This window comes from Geospiza fortis, unplaced genomic scaffold, assembly GCF_000277835.1.
Source record: "Geospiza fortis unplaced genomic scaffold, GeoFor_1.0 scaffold264, whole genome shotgun sequence".
Classification (NCBI taxonomy): domain Eukaryota; kingdom Metazoa; phylum Chordata; class Aves; order Passeriformes; family Thraupidae; genus Geospiza; species Geospiza fortis.
In genome coordinates, this window is record NW_005054332.1 from 3,986,709 (window position 1) to 4,002,045 (window position 15,337).

A 15,337-nucleotide genomic window follows, 5' to 3' on the forward strand; every position below is an offset into this window, starting at 1 on the left:
AGACACCTTTCACTGGACCAGGTTGCTCGGACTCCATGCAACCTTGAATGCTGCCGTGGGTAGGGCAATCACAACTTATCTGGGCAACCTGTCCCATTGCTTCACAACCTTCACAGTAAAGAGCTTCTTTCTAATATGTAATCTAAACTTGCTCTCTTTCTGTTTAAAGCTGTTTCCCCTTCCTCTGTCATTACATGCTCTTGTAAAAAGTCCCTCTCCCTCTTCCCTGTATTTTTCCTTCAGATACTGAAGGGCTGCAATTAGTTCATCCTTAAACCTTCTCTTTTCTAGGCTGAACAATATCAATTCTTGTAGCTTTTCCTCATAGGAGACTGGCTCCATCCCTCTAATGATCTTGGTGGCCTCCTCTGGGCTCACTCCAACAGGTCCATGTCCTTGCTGTGCAGGGGACCCCAGAGCTGGATGCAGCACTGCAGGTGGGGTCTCACCAGAGCAGAGCAGGGGGGAAGATCACCTCCCTCACCCTGCTGACCACACTGCTTTTGATGCAGCCCGGGATACAGTTGGATTTCTGGGCTATGAGTGCACAAGGCTCATGTCCATCCTCTCCTCTACCCCCGGGTCCTTCCCATCAGGGCTGCTCTCGATCTGCTCATCCCCCAGCCTGGATTGATGCCAGGGATTGCCCTGACCCAGGTGCAGAACGTTGCACCAGGTCTTGTTAAACTGCATGAGATTCCCCAGGGCCACTTCTGGGGCTTGTCCTTGTCCCTGTGGAGGCCATCCTGTCCTTCAGGTGTGTCAACAGCACCACTCAGTTCAGGATCATCTGCAGACTGGTTGGGGGTGCACTCAATCCCTTTGCCTCAGTCATTAATGAAGGTGTTAGATAACACTGGTCCCAGTATGGACTCCTGAGGGACACCACTTGTCACTCGTGTCCATCAGGACTCTGAGCCATTGACCACTAACTTCTGGATGTGACTTTCCAACTACTTCCTAATCCATCTTATTATTTATTAGGCATCTCAGACACAATAAGGCACAGATTGTACCATTGTGTTGGAGGTTTTGTGGTGTCTTGACCACAAAAGAGCACCTGGCTGGCTCTCTAGCACATGCTGGGTGCTTCTACACTAGCATGGGAGCAGGAGTGTTCTTTAGAAGCAGATTTACCAATTGTCTGCATTTATGGGTCTTCTTTCCCCATCACTGAGTGGGTTCGAAGTACACAAATTTTAGTTTGCAACTAAAGCAAAACATGCAATCCCAACTGTTTGTGAGATTTCACTTCCAGAAACTCAAACTAGGGCCAGTCTGAAATGAAAAATACCTGTAGAAGCTGTATTGTGAATATCAGGTCTTCAGTGTCAGCTGTTTCCCTCTGCAGTTCATCCCTATTGGTGTGCACCATGTGCTATTATTGATACAGCACCTGAATGCCTGTATCAATGATGCCCTGATGCCCCCCAAACTGTCCCTGCTATCAACCTTGCTACATGTGCCATGGTTCTGAGGAGTGTGACGTGCTCCTGCATGACCATCTTCATTTTGGGCTGATTGAGGCATCTGGTCTCTTGCTGAGCATGAGGAATATGCTCAGTTCCCAGCCCTGGGAACTCAGAAGTGATTCTGAGTCTTCCTGTACAGCACTCAATTTTTTTATTCCACTGGAAACAGGAGGCACTGAAGATTTCTACTGCATATGGACAGAAGATACACCAAATAAATTGCCCTCCTTTAGTCTTCTATTTCAATCATTCCTATACTTACTGATAGCAGCATTCCTACTGTGGGACAGAATGAACTGACAAAAGCATTTTCTTGATTTTCTGCAAAATTTTAACAATTCTTTTACTGGAGGAATCACCTTAGCTGCATCTCAAGTGGCATTCATTCCCCCAGAGGAGATTTATGATTTTCATAAGAGCATGATTTTGAAAGTTTGCAGGGAAAGGAGCACATTTTGAATTCAGCTATGATGACTAATGTGGGGATGATACTAGAGTTATTGCTGTTTTGTCAAATCAATGTTTTAATTAGACTATAATTCTTTAGAAAGTCCCATATTTAAATTCATGACATTCTTTTAACTGTCTGTATCTCCTAAAACTTTTGAAGTCCAGTTATACTATGAAAATGAAAAAAATTCTGCATGTAGCACTAGACTGGTTTTAATTTATAGCAACTTATTGTGCTTCCTCTATTACTTCTGAATTATAAATCATTTTCTATGACAGAATAAGTAAATCATGCAAAACTTTCCTATGTAATATTTCAAACAGTAATTTCACTTTCCTGCACCATGGGAACTACAGAGTTGTAGAATCTAAGACAAAAGTCCTGTAATATTGATGTGCATCTATTTAATTCCAGATGTGGTATATCACTGCATGTTTCATGTTGCATGACTATAAAGTAATAGAAAATTAATTTCTACTGAAAATAAGTGAAAAATAAAACTTCGTCTATACTGTAACGTTCACACTCACCTCACAACAACACTGATAACACTCTTATTCCTCCTGGCATTGCAGCTTCCCAAACTAGTTGTCAGTGTACTCTGATGCTGCTCCTTCCCTGTCTGTGGCAGGTGTTCACTACAAAAGTGGATGAAGCCTTCTAAGAAATCATTTTTTCCCAAGCCAGGGAAGCTCTAAACCCTTACACAAATTTGGAGCAGCCACACAGTTTAAATTGTCAGCCCACCTGAAGGGAAGGTACTACCAAGCATAGGGGCAGTAGTGGGGTTTTATGAAGAGCTATGGCCATGTTCAGCGAGTAGACTATTAAAGTTTTCCATTCATTTCTAGTTTTTAGGCTGTATATATTTCATACTGCAGGTCTAGTAAAATAAAGGGTACTTAGAGTGGTGTAAGCTAGCTAAATTGGTTTGAGCCTGTGTTTTTAAAACATTTCTTGTCTTCTCAAAACTCCAAATTTCAAATAAGAAAGGCACTATTTGTGATTCGAAAGAGTCACTTCTTCTCACAAAATAATAAAATGTATAGATGTCAAGTCAGAAAATTGTGTATTTTGCAAACTTTGCACATAAGCAAAAAGAGCCCAGAAGAGTGAAAAAAAATCCATGTTCTCCTTAAAAAAAAAATTATTTTCTTGCATTTTTGTTTAAAATAATATATACTTGTCCGATTATGACACAAGAAAAGTGCAGCTACCTTTTCTGTGTGAATTTTTGGGCTGAAATACTGGATGTGTCAAAGTTAGTTGAGCTTCAGTCATTAGATTGTGCAGGACATATTTTCCAACCATTTACAAGTAGTATTTTGTCTCCATCCATCTTTCTATGGAGGCTTGCTAGAAATACAGCACAAATTGACTTGTCTAAAGAAAGGCATTCTAAGAGTTCTCATTTTAAAGCTGTGTCTGGTTTCTGTTGGGTCTTCTGCTCAGCACATCTATATCACTTTTCTCCTACTGCTCAAACAATTACATCTCACAACACCCCAGGGAGGGAGGTATTCCTGTCTCATTCTACCAGTGAGGAAACCATACTACAAAATATTGAACATTTGTCCAAGGTCACTGAGAAAAGAAGGAGTAGAGCTAATAATCCAAATTCCTGTGCAGTGTGCTCTCTCCACACATATGCGGTGAAAAGAATTTTTTCTCACAGAAAAGATAACTGTTTTATTCTGAATCAAAATCCACTTCTGTTTCTAAAACACCAAAAGGTAAATGAAAAATCAAATTGAACCATTATGCTACTTAAAGATTATATACATTTTAACTATCTAATCAGAATAGCTCTTTCTAATCTTTTCCTGGCCACCTTTCCAAAATAATTGACCAGAAATTCATAAAACTGTGCCCAGTAATTGTGGGCAATATTCAGATGTTAAATAAGTTACTGGGAAGAAAAAGTGATCGGGTCTTGATTAGTACCAGGACTAAGCAATGACTATAAATAAAAAATAATAAGGAAATAATATATTTCTATGTAAATCACATGCCATTCATGCATATTTTTATTTTTAACTCACCAATTATTGTGGTCTGCCCTTTAAATATTGCATTTTTTTCCTCTTTGCATATGTGAAAGACTTTTATTCAATTCTGGAAAATTCCATTATAAGGTTGCAGAATACTAAATGAAGACTTCAAAATACATTATTTTCTCAAATCTTTACTTAAAGACATTTAGCATGTGATGATAATCACCACATGGATAGACCACTGAATTTTTCTGTGCTTTCAATAATGCATAGGTAAAATAGTAAGAAAGAAACCACTTCATATATACACATCTCTGTGCTATAAATGTTACTGTTTTGATCCCATATTCAGAGAAATTTCTCAGGTTAAAAATTAAATTATCTTTTACATTCTGACTCTCCTGTAAGAAAAAAAAAAACAAAAACAAAAACAAAAAAAAACAAACAAACTAAAATTCTGTATTTAAACCGATTAGAGCTATGGAGTCTCCTAGCAGTTGATCAAAAAATAATCTTTAAAGACACCCTCAAGTAATGTATCATTAATGTCTGTAATAAATACTGGGATCATTTCTATAACTCACTGAACACAGTAAAGTAAATAAGAGCCCATCTGAACCATAAAAAGTAATGCAAAAACACTAACCTGTAAATTCAATCAGGCATAAACCAAGGGTGCTGATTGCCTGTGATAATAAGAATTAATTTTATATCCTAAAGGTGGGCTTCAAATACCAATTCACAGGAGCATATAGCAGTTTGGAAGACATATGCAGTGTAATTAAAAAAGCTGTGCCCATGTCTTCACATTTCTTAGCAAAGTAGCTATGACACTATCACACCAAAAGTAATTCTTCAGCCCAAGCACTCTCAGATTCCTCACCCATAAACTCTCTTAAGTTTCCATCATGCTACAATAACTTATATTTTTAGTTTCTGAAAGCAAAGCATAAAATATTTCTTCTTAAATAAGAATGGCAAAGTTGCCAATAACACCAAATTCCTGAAAAAAACTGAACCCTCTGCACTCAGTTACTAAGCTGCTTCTGTGGATTTCTTTTTAACCATAGTCTTTGACACCTGATAGCACTGGAGACAGTCAGAAGTGAAAAGGACAGGGAATAAGCGTGGTCTGCTAGAACTGAAAGACTGGATGGAAGTCTGGATGTCACCAAGGGAAAAGGAAGGTCAGACTCCACAGGTTTTTTTTCTTCCCAGGAATGAGAAAAAAGGAAAAGGAATCAGCATTAGAACACAACAACCACCCTGCAACTTTTTTCAGCTCTTGGGCAGTCTCTCACAGTTCTCCCAATTACCTTTCTCTCTCCACCACTCTTCATCTGAAATGTCTCTCAGTTTCCATTTCACTGACATGTCACTTTCTTAGGATGAAATACATGTCACTTTCTAAAGATGAAATATGTCCAGACTCTCTTTCCTTCCTCTTTTGGCACAGTCTTTCAGAGAAGGACCAGGCTCACTCACTTTTCTCCCGTTCTCACAGTGAAGCTCAGCCTGGTAATCAAACTTTCAACCTTTCTGCTACCCAAAGAGCTACCTAAATCTCCGTGTGACTGCTGAGGTAGTTGATAGGACTCTAGCCTTTTAAGATTGTTCCCAAAGATAGAGATTTCCATTCTCAGGAGCTCCCTTTCTTCCCCTGGTGCTGAAAGAAAAAGATTACCTTGGAGTTCTGGAAGGAAGACGTGAAAGAGCAGCTTTCATGTCAACAAACCTGTCATGACTAGCATGCAGGTATATTGTTGCCCACTAAAAACCCCTCTAGGAGAAAACCACTAGCAATCTCATTTCTGTTTGGTGTGGCTGCATCCAGCAATGTACTGGCACGGTGTGGTTCAGAGACTCTTGGTAGTGCTGCTCCCCATCATCTTGCTTTCTCCACAGGAAATATATAATCCTTTACTGCTGTATGTGTGGTAGACACCAGAAGTTTCCCAATCAAAGGCTGCAGTCCCAGAACTTCCACACCTATTTTGGCTATGGATTCACCTGTTAATACAGTAGGGTCTGTCATGTAATATCAACAGGAGCTGTTAGCTGTCAACTATCACTTCTTATTTCAATGATGGTGTTAAAGCTTGAAATCAAGGAAATAGGTCCACCATGTTACTGAGAAAAAAAGAGCATTAGAGGCTTGTACCACAAATTATGATGCATTTTTTGTTCCATATCAGAAGCTGGTACAGTCACAGGAGCAATTTGCTTTAAGAACAGTCAAGGAAAAGCAGTTTCCTCCAGTTGTTAATATAAAGTTATTTTTTACTGCATGAATACTACCAAAAAGACTGTACATTTCACCTTTATATGAAGGTGCTTCAATCTGGACAATGGTGAGAGGACTAAAAAGGATCAAGAAATTGGCTTGTCTTTGTGTTGTACATTTACTGAATATTTCTACTACTTCAGTCATTTTCATTTATATAAATGAAGCTTTTCTTTTTCATACAAATCATTCTTGTCCCCAAGGCCTCTCTGCAAATGTAGTAACACTTCAGCAAAGGGTAACTGAAGCTGGAAAAAATTTACAGCAAAATGCCATTTTTAAAGGGTGTAATGATATATACTGCAGAGGCAAGATTTTTGAATTCACTATACAGAAACTTATTCCCTGTAGGAATGAGAGACCTGAGGATTTAGAACCATATCATATTGGCTGGCACTTCTTCAACCCTCTAGGCAATAGCTTTCCACAGCAAACTTTGGTTTCATGTGACCATAAAACTCCAGATTTTCAAAAAGGGAGCATCCTGAAGAACTTGAAGAGAAAGAAAATAAATGGAGTGCACCAAAAAATCACAGTAGGAGTGTTTCTTGTTCCATAGCAAGATCAACTGCTATCAGATCTTTTCCAGAGATGCCCACTCCATACATGCTAGCCTGAACTCACTTTAGCTCTACAGCTGCTGTTCCCCTCATACCTCAAGGCAATGACATAATGAAGAGTAGTTGCAGAGAAGACATCTTGCAGAGAAGAAATAACTTTCAGAATTTTAACAAGGTTTTTATGTTTTATATTTTCATTTCTCGTGGCCACATATTTTTGCTACCTGATTTAACCATTTAGGTTTTTTTGCCTTGCGACAGCTATTCATATTCTTAGTGGCCACAGTGGTCAGCAGTCATTAGCAAAAACAAGATACCAGCAATGCTGCACTCTGGCATGATATGATACACTGCAGCTTGTGCGTTTCCCTTTTAATCACTCTAAAGTTGAAGTCAGTGGAAGACAAAACCAGAAATCATTTGATGACTCACTGGCTGATTTAGGAGATAATTCAAGTTTTGGGTTCAACTGCTGGACCAGGACTGTAGGGAGTTTACTGATTGTGCTTTTGGGAGGGTTAAATTCCAGAAATACCATGTCAGGGAGGAATAAGAAGATTTGTAGAAGGAATTTAAAAACTGAACAAGACTTACAGATTTTAGCTTATTCTTCTTGAGCGTATTTTATTCACTAAATGTGAAAAAGTGTTCTAAAGATGCTGCAAAGTAAAATCTCCTCTAGCTTCACTTCTACACATTTTTCTTCCATTATTTTCTTTCTTTTGGTCTCAAATGGAAGTTAAAAATCAAACATATCTTTCTTATCTTTTCATGATTCAACTCCTCATCTTGTTACCATACCAACTGCATTAAATGCTGTTCAAATTTCAGCTTTAACTTAAATACTAGAAACCCAAAACATCAAATAAATTCTGAACTGGCAGACTGATGCAGTGATTTTTCCAGAGCTGACTGTACCGCCAACACAGTAGTTATTCATTCTCTGCTGAAAGTGAAGGAGTAAGGCTTTTTTTTCTTCCTAGGATAGACAGGTTTCCTGTGTAGAGAAGTAGGTTAGTTTTCTGTAAGGTTTTTTTTTGTGGGAGGATAAAGAAGTGGATGATAACACCATTCTCATTTCGTTTTCTAAAGCTTTCAGCCAGAACCCTCAAGAATTTTGACAGCCATTAGCAGTGGCATCCCTTTGTTCTTTCAATTTTAGATATTTACAAAACTTGTTTTGCTCTTCTGTTTTTAGCACAAGAAGAATGGGCCACGACCCGTTCCAGCCTAAAGGCACCACCTCCAAGGTCAGCCAGAGGGGGATACAGGGAACACCCCTATGGTAGATATTGAAGGTCCTCCTCATCTGTGACCTCATCTCAAAGACAATTAATAGCCTGTGGTCTCCACATAAACAGCAACAAGACAAGTAATAGTCCATTTCTTTTCTATCCTAGGAATTACTGCTCATTATTATCCTATGTACTACTTGTATTTCCTATAACATTGGCGTGACATTGGCATTAGTATTATTTTATAACACGGACTTAAAAAAAACAGAGACAAAAAACTTTTGGCAAACATTGTCTATAAACTATTCAAAGATGATGTTCTGTTGGTTGTATTCATTGCTGTGTGTAACTAAAAAGCATGACACTGTTACAGCTCTTGAGTCTCTCTACATACTAGTTAAGGCTGAGTTTCTGTTTAGGGTTGCTGAAAGACTGTAATATGATTTTTTTTTTGAGCCAGACAATAATCAAGCTGTAGATAAGATGTTTTAACCTGTCTTTTTTAATATATGTTAGTTTAGATTAAGATGCTCGATATTAAGTTTGTAAATTTAATTTTAAATGCTGTTTTAATGGGGTTGAAAACAAGCAGCTACTGTATGTATGTAGCTAACTGAAGTTGTTCAGTGTTTTAACCTGTATTTGTTAAAAACAATCACTTAAAGTTCCATGTGTAAGCTTCTCTAAATAGGAAACCATAATTTTGTCAAATATGTTTGCCATAATTTGTCAATAAAGCTGAAACCTTTTGTAACAAACTAAATTTGGAATTACTTGTTTTCTAGCTTTAAATGCCTGCTTTATTTCTTTTTCAAGAGATGCCTAAAATGTTTTTATATAAAAATTACAAAAATGAACCCAAGCCTGTTTTAAGATTTTTTGTGTAAGACTTTAAAAGTTGTATTAATAACTTCTGGTTGTTAAATAATATAAAAGTTAACAAACTAAACTGTTACATGAATCATGGTTAGTATCCACTAATGTATAACAATGTTAATGGAAAAAAATGCTTTAGAACAATAAATGGATTTTAAACTATCCTTTAAGCTTGATCTTGCTAAACACAAACTCTGATTGACTTGTTTGTATTAGCATGTCTCTCGTGAGAATGTAATGGAGTTTAAAGAGGTAAGAATACCACTTACCACTGTTAGACTGTCTAAATGCTAGTTCTTCAACCTTTGAGTTTCCCCGCACATTAAATATCCCATTCAACATGTAAGCATTGCATAGATTCACCTATTTGTTTTCACTCAGAAGAGTGCGTTGACTGCATTTTTCGTAGTATATAACAATTTGTCTTGATAAACAAATCATCAGTGTCACTGCCCAGCTGTTGATACTCAACTTCAAAAACTTTATTTGTAATTTTCAGTGCTAAATATCACCGCCCTTGAAGGCAGTTTAGAGGGCTGATATTTCTTTTGAGACTATCAGACTTGATGGCTGATGATTGTTAAGGAAATATGTCGCAGGACTGAAAGGATGACTAAACGTTAAACAGGTAACACTAATAGTAACTCTGTAATTTTGAGTATGCAACAGTAATGTAAAATATTCTCAGTTATTAAGTTACCAATAGTTAAAAAAGTAAACCTACCAAAAGATAACAAATAGGTATATAGGCTATTAAAACAACTAATTAACATTAACTAGTGACAACAAAATTATTCTACAATATATAACCCTCAACGTAATAAACAGAACTAAAATTAACAATAATAGTAATGCAACTCTTGCTAACAACAAATATATAACCTAAATTTTGATGAAGAAAAAAAAAAAGAAAACAGAAGACTTGATGGTAGGGATGCCAAAACTGTTAATCCTTTCAGTACAGTCTTTTTGTTTACAGTGGCTTTTTGTCAATGTGATTGGTTTACTTTTTTGATGCGACTAAAGTACAGGCCAATTGCTGTTCAGTTTGTGAACAAAATCTCTTGCAGCTGGAGTTGCATGCTAGCTCTGTTTGAATAGTTTATGATGAGTATGTTTTGTCCATTGAAGTGTTAAAGTGAATTTAGTAGGCTACATGATGGTTACATTGAGTTTATTCTGTCTCACTATTTCAGGGACTCACAGGCACTGGACAGCTAAGCAGCAGATCTGCTGGGAAGTGGTCAGGTAAGCTCTGCTGCATCTCAGGGGGTTTTCCTATTTCCTGTTTTATCTCTGCATTTGTTTTTTACTAACACACAAAAACGTATTCAGCTACAGTTATAAAAAAAAAAGTCTTTCCAGCAGTATTTCTCTGTGTATCAGCATAGTGATCATGGTATAATGGCAACCAAAACATTTATGTGTGTGTTATGATACTCTTCATTCCAATAAAAAAAGTCCTGTCATCTAGCCTTTTAGTGGTAAATATTAAGATGGTGTACTTTATAACTGCTTTTGCTAAAAACAGGAGCTTCTGTTTATTAAAAGCATGCCTACATTTGGCTAGCCACATAGCAAAGAAAAATGCAATGCTAGATTGTCTTTGCTTCTGAAAATATTTTACATTTCTTCCTATGAAAATTGTATCTGTATAGAGACAGAAGTTTGTTATTTATTCCTATGCTTGGTTTTTCTTTTTTATTCTTTAGAATAGCAGGGACTTTTAGGTGTTACTATGCAACGTCATGAATGGAGGCATTACTTATATTTCTCTGTTACATACATTTAAACATAAAGGTTTTTAAATAGACCAGTTTATATTTGAGATTTTTGACTGAAGACAAATGTCATTGCTAGAAACAAAAAAAATTCAGCTCAGTTACAACTTTTTTCATGGACTCAGAAGTGTGAATCTAATCACAATTCAAAAAGTACAAATTCTTGTCATCATTCTTAACTACATAAGATCACACAAATACACAGTCCTAGACACATTTATTACTCTGGCATCTTTTCCCGTGACTGTGGTCTGGATGATGTACCATTTTCCAAGTTTGGTGGTATTCAACAGTTACTTACAAATCACAAGTTGTATTGTATAACAAGATATAAAGGGTTTAATTTTCTTCTCCAAAGAGTTGCCTCAAGATCTTTATAAATTGCTTTTATTGATGTACTACAACCACTCTACAGACCAAACTGATATAGTATGGCATTAAGGTTTGTCCCCATATTACTGTCACATCAGTGTGAGTGTACCACTGCAGGAAAATCTTTCATCTACCCACCTTGCATGTAGTTACACTAATTTGCTTTGGTCAGTATACATCTCTACAGAAAAGAAAAATTCTTTCCATTGCTATAAATAGTTTTATGTTGGTATAACTGTGATTATAGATTATTATGTATTATAGATTATACTATATAACTATTCCAGGAAATTCTTCTATGCCTTGCTGAAATGATTAATAACACAAAGCTGTGATCAGGTCATACGTTATGTAAGTGAGATCCAGGGCAAGTAGATAGAATTAATTTCTCAGCTGTGCATCACATTTTTATGTGAGGGTAACTACTGTGAACTCCTTGAGAATGGACTTCAATAAATAAAGCTTTATAGCAGAGCAATGTCCTTTAATATTCCTGTCTCCAAGTCTACTTTGCAGCCATTACTTGTCTAAATTTTAAAAATGGCAGAAAATGTCAGTAAAATGATGCATTGTGAAATATTCTTACATAAGAATTATTTTGAAAAAGTAGGTTAAGTTAGTGCAAGCAAACAACTGTTTATGCAAACATTTTTTCCATTGATTTTCAAGAAAACAGTGTGAAAAATTACCCAAGACTGCATGTGCTGCTCAGTGCTAACTAAAAGTATATTTCACTACTGTTTCTGAAGAAGGCGTGCAGTTAATCAGCTATGCCTTAAGAAAAACATAAAATTTATTAATTTTTGAGAGAGTAACAAGAGAGTCTGATTATTCTAATTAACAGCTGTCTTCAGGTCTTCCATGAAAAGCTGTGACACATTCCACACATCCACCATCAGGTCAACCACAGTTCTGAGGTCCTGAAAACTTATGTGCACCACCAGAAAACATGTAATTTCACTCGTGCTACAGATCACTCCAAGACACTTGTCACCAACCAAACATTTTGTCTGGTTTAACTCACCAATTAGTTTAGTTTTGTTTGTAATACAAAGAAGAAAGCAATATAAAATCCCAAAATAAATAAGTGAAAAACACTAGGAAAGAGAAGTTAAAATGCAAAATTTTTGTTCAGACATTTTTAAGATTTTTTTATTTGTCTGTGTTGTTCTTGTATATAGAACAGTTTGATGTTTAGAAGAGAGTAGTGCTATATGGTTTTTTTTTTGCATTTCTTTAGTAGTTAAATCAACAAATTCTGTTTTGTTTAGCGCCCTTGTTGCTTGTATTCAAGAGCCATTCTAACTGAAAAAATTAGGTATTTCTAGAGCAGCAACTTTTATTAGAAAATGAAGTAGCATCTTACAACTCCTATTTGCCTTATCTTACAGTGTTTAAACAATGATCTTAAGTCTTCCTATGAATAAATGAAGAGCCTCAGGAAGCACAGTGTATCTGACCTCACCACAGAGGATATTGGCAATGTTTTTGTAGCTTTATGAGGTTCTCAGCCTCCATTCAGAGTGACGGAGCTACAGCCATAAAGCCAAGTGATCTCTGCCCCCTTACTCCACGCCCCCTCCATAGCCCAATTACTCCACTTTATTTAGGCATGTGCTGACTTCCAAACTGCCTAACACTCATGTTAGTGATGGGGAGAGAGGGCATGAGGAGCACACCACTGTGTCTGTGGTAGCTCTGAGGAAATGGGTGTGCAGACCTTGTGAGTGAGCATGCAGGATGGAAGGGGCTATGTCTGTATTGCCAGGGAGCTGCCAAACCGCAGCCAGGACTGAGCTACTGAGCTGCATATCAGGAACTGAGCAAAGCAACCAAGTTACCATTAGCAATAGGATAATTAACATATATGAATGCATCCGTTGAAAGGCTTATTATTTCATCCTGATAATATGGATTTATGGTAGTCCTCATGGAAATACCATCCAGGATTATTATCTGAAGGTTAAAATTAAGAGCAAGCAACCAATGTATTCTGTTCAAATAAAAACCTATTTGGTCTACAATAGTGATGTATTTCCTTCATGCTTGACAGTAACAGTGTTGTTTTGTGAACTGTCTTTCTAAGTCCAAAGTCTTGCAAGATTCAAATATTGCAGTTACAAAATTATAAATGGAGGTAAAGAAGAATCATCAAATTAGCTAAACATTGGAGAGAAAAAATCATTGACAGTGAATGAAAGAAGCCTGTGATCCATTAAGGAAAGGAAGCCCTAGAACATTTTCCATATTATATTGCATTAACATGCAGAAACAAGTCAAGACTGTATAAAGGTTAAGTAGGGACAGCACTGGATATCAGTGTTCTTCATGCAGCCTTCCTAGAGATAACTCATATTCTGTAAAGCTAACTGGTAAATTTCCTTTTGTTTATGGAAAAATACTGTGTAAAATGAAAGGGCAACTAAGAAACTCTACCTAAATTTTCTTAAATAGCTGCATATTTTGACAGAAAATTGTTCTCTTCTTGTCTTCTGTAATTTCTTTTGTGAAAGAAATACCAGATCTAAACAAGATTATAATCTCTTTAAACAATCTGTTTGCTAACATCATCTTAGCAAAGATGTTAAAGAAAATAAGTTTGGCTTTTTTTAATAAGTATTACCTGAATTCTTTTATAATGTTGTGGAACTTCAATAAATGGCTCAAGACTGCTAGAAGATAAAGTAGTTTGGGGAAAATATTCATAAATTCAGAATCACAGAATAGGTTATAAATGAATCCTAAGTGACAAAGAACCAATTTATCTCTATATCAGAATCTGTGGATTTTTAGGGATCAGGAGGACTGAGTTCATTTGTAGATGCATTTTTTTCAAGGTAGAATTAGAAAAAAATAATTTCACTTACAAATTACAAAGTTTTTACACAAAAATAAAGGCTATAATTTGAAATGTTGGCTGTAGTTAATGTCCAAAGAATAAAGATGATATTTGTTATTATTTCATGTCATCCTCTGTTGTCAGTAGATTAATCAAAGTACAAAAAGAACCCAAAGTAACAAGTAAAATCACAGGAAAAACTGAAATATATTTGAATATTGAACAGAAAAATAATGCTAATGTCTTCTGAAGTTTTTTTTTGTCCTCCATTAAAAACTCCGTGACTTGTGTCGGTTATTAAAACCCAAGAGTTATCAGAAAAAGTGTCACATTATCCATTTTCCTGTACTGATCTGCTGAGATAGAACAGGCACACAGGTAACTTTCTCAAACCAGTTATGGCTGCAGGGATGATCACCCTGTTCTTAGCTAATTCAATTTTTCTAGTCATTACTGTTTATCATTGGAACCTGACAGAAAGCTCTGAAATCATTAAGCCTTTCCTTCACTTGGTTTTGTTTCTGGTCCGGGCAATCAGATGCTAGCATTCATTTGAAACATTAGGGAAAATTATTCCTACTGAAAGATTTGCTGATCTACATAGCCATTAGACAATTTATGAGCTGTGCTTCTAAGAATGCTGGCATCTTTTGGTGGAGACATTGTGTACAGTACTTATGTTCTGAAACCATGGAATCTGAAGATGAACTGTGCCTGCCAGTATGAGTACAGGAAAGATTTTCTGTCCTTTCACAGTCTCTGGTGGACTAAGTTATTTTTATTACATCTTGGCAGAACATGTTGAAGTATATCTCTAAATTGTGCATATCTGGAACCAAGTATTTGTTCTCAAAGAGAAGCAATTTTTGTCAATTTAGGCATAAGAAATACAGATTTCTAAACTTCTACTAAAAGCATGTCACTGTTTCAAAGGTTTGTTTTCCTATATAAATTGTTTTAAAAGGCTGTGTTGGGTAGTTATTGAAAGACGTAAATACCTCTTTTCCTAGAATAATTGAATTAATTTTGAAACCTAGTGTGCCTTACCAGAGAATAGCAAGATTTGTTGAAAATGTAATTGCAGACATATTTCAAATATGTAAATCAGAAGGAAGGTTTATTGGAAGATCACACCCATGCTGTAATGATATAGGTCATTATTCACATATTAAAAAGATAAATATGAAAGAAAAAGATGTGCAGTTGGTCATCTATATCCTGCATGTGCATTAAGAACTTTTCAAGCTGCTATGTTGAAACAAACAGAGCTTTCTAATATGTTTACACAACATTTGGATGTACAAGGAAAATAAAAATGCTTCATTACCCTAATAAGAATAGAATTAATTATGAAAACAATGTTTCTTGTTTATTTCTGTGGCTGCTATACTTTATTGATTTAATGGAGGTATAGATTTCTTGTTGTGCAATGTTATTATACAGTGTGAAAATAGCTGCTTCTATCTTGTTTGG

General features: G+C 36.2%; 1 protein-coding gene and 1 long non-coding RNA gene across 2 annotated transcripts in view; both read left to right on the plus strand.

The window, feature by feature from the left end:
* The window catches only part of KHDRBS2 (KH RNA binding domain containing, signal transduction associated 2), a 246,855-nt gene extending 237,819 nt beyond the window's left edge, over positions 1–9,036 (plus strand). Inside the window, exon 8 of the mRNA XM_005421708.1 lies at positions 7,960–9,036. Within this exon, the coding sequence (XP_005421765.1) occupies positions 7,960–8,057 (98 nt within the window). The 3' untranslated portion in view covers positions 8,058–9,036. The remainder of the gene's footprint in view (positions 1–7,959) is intronic.
* Positions 9,037–10,068: 1,032 nt separating this feature from the next.
* The window catches only part of LOC115947945, a 32,041-nt gene continuing 26,772 nt past the window's right edge, over positions 10,069–15,337 (plus strand). The window contains exon 1 of the long non-coding RNA XR_004081794.1: positions 10,069–10,120. This is a non-coding gene — a long non-coding RNA (uncharacterized LOC115947945). The remainder of the gene's footprint in view (positions 10,121–15,337) is intronic.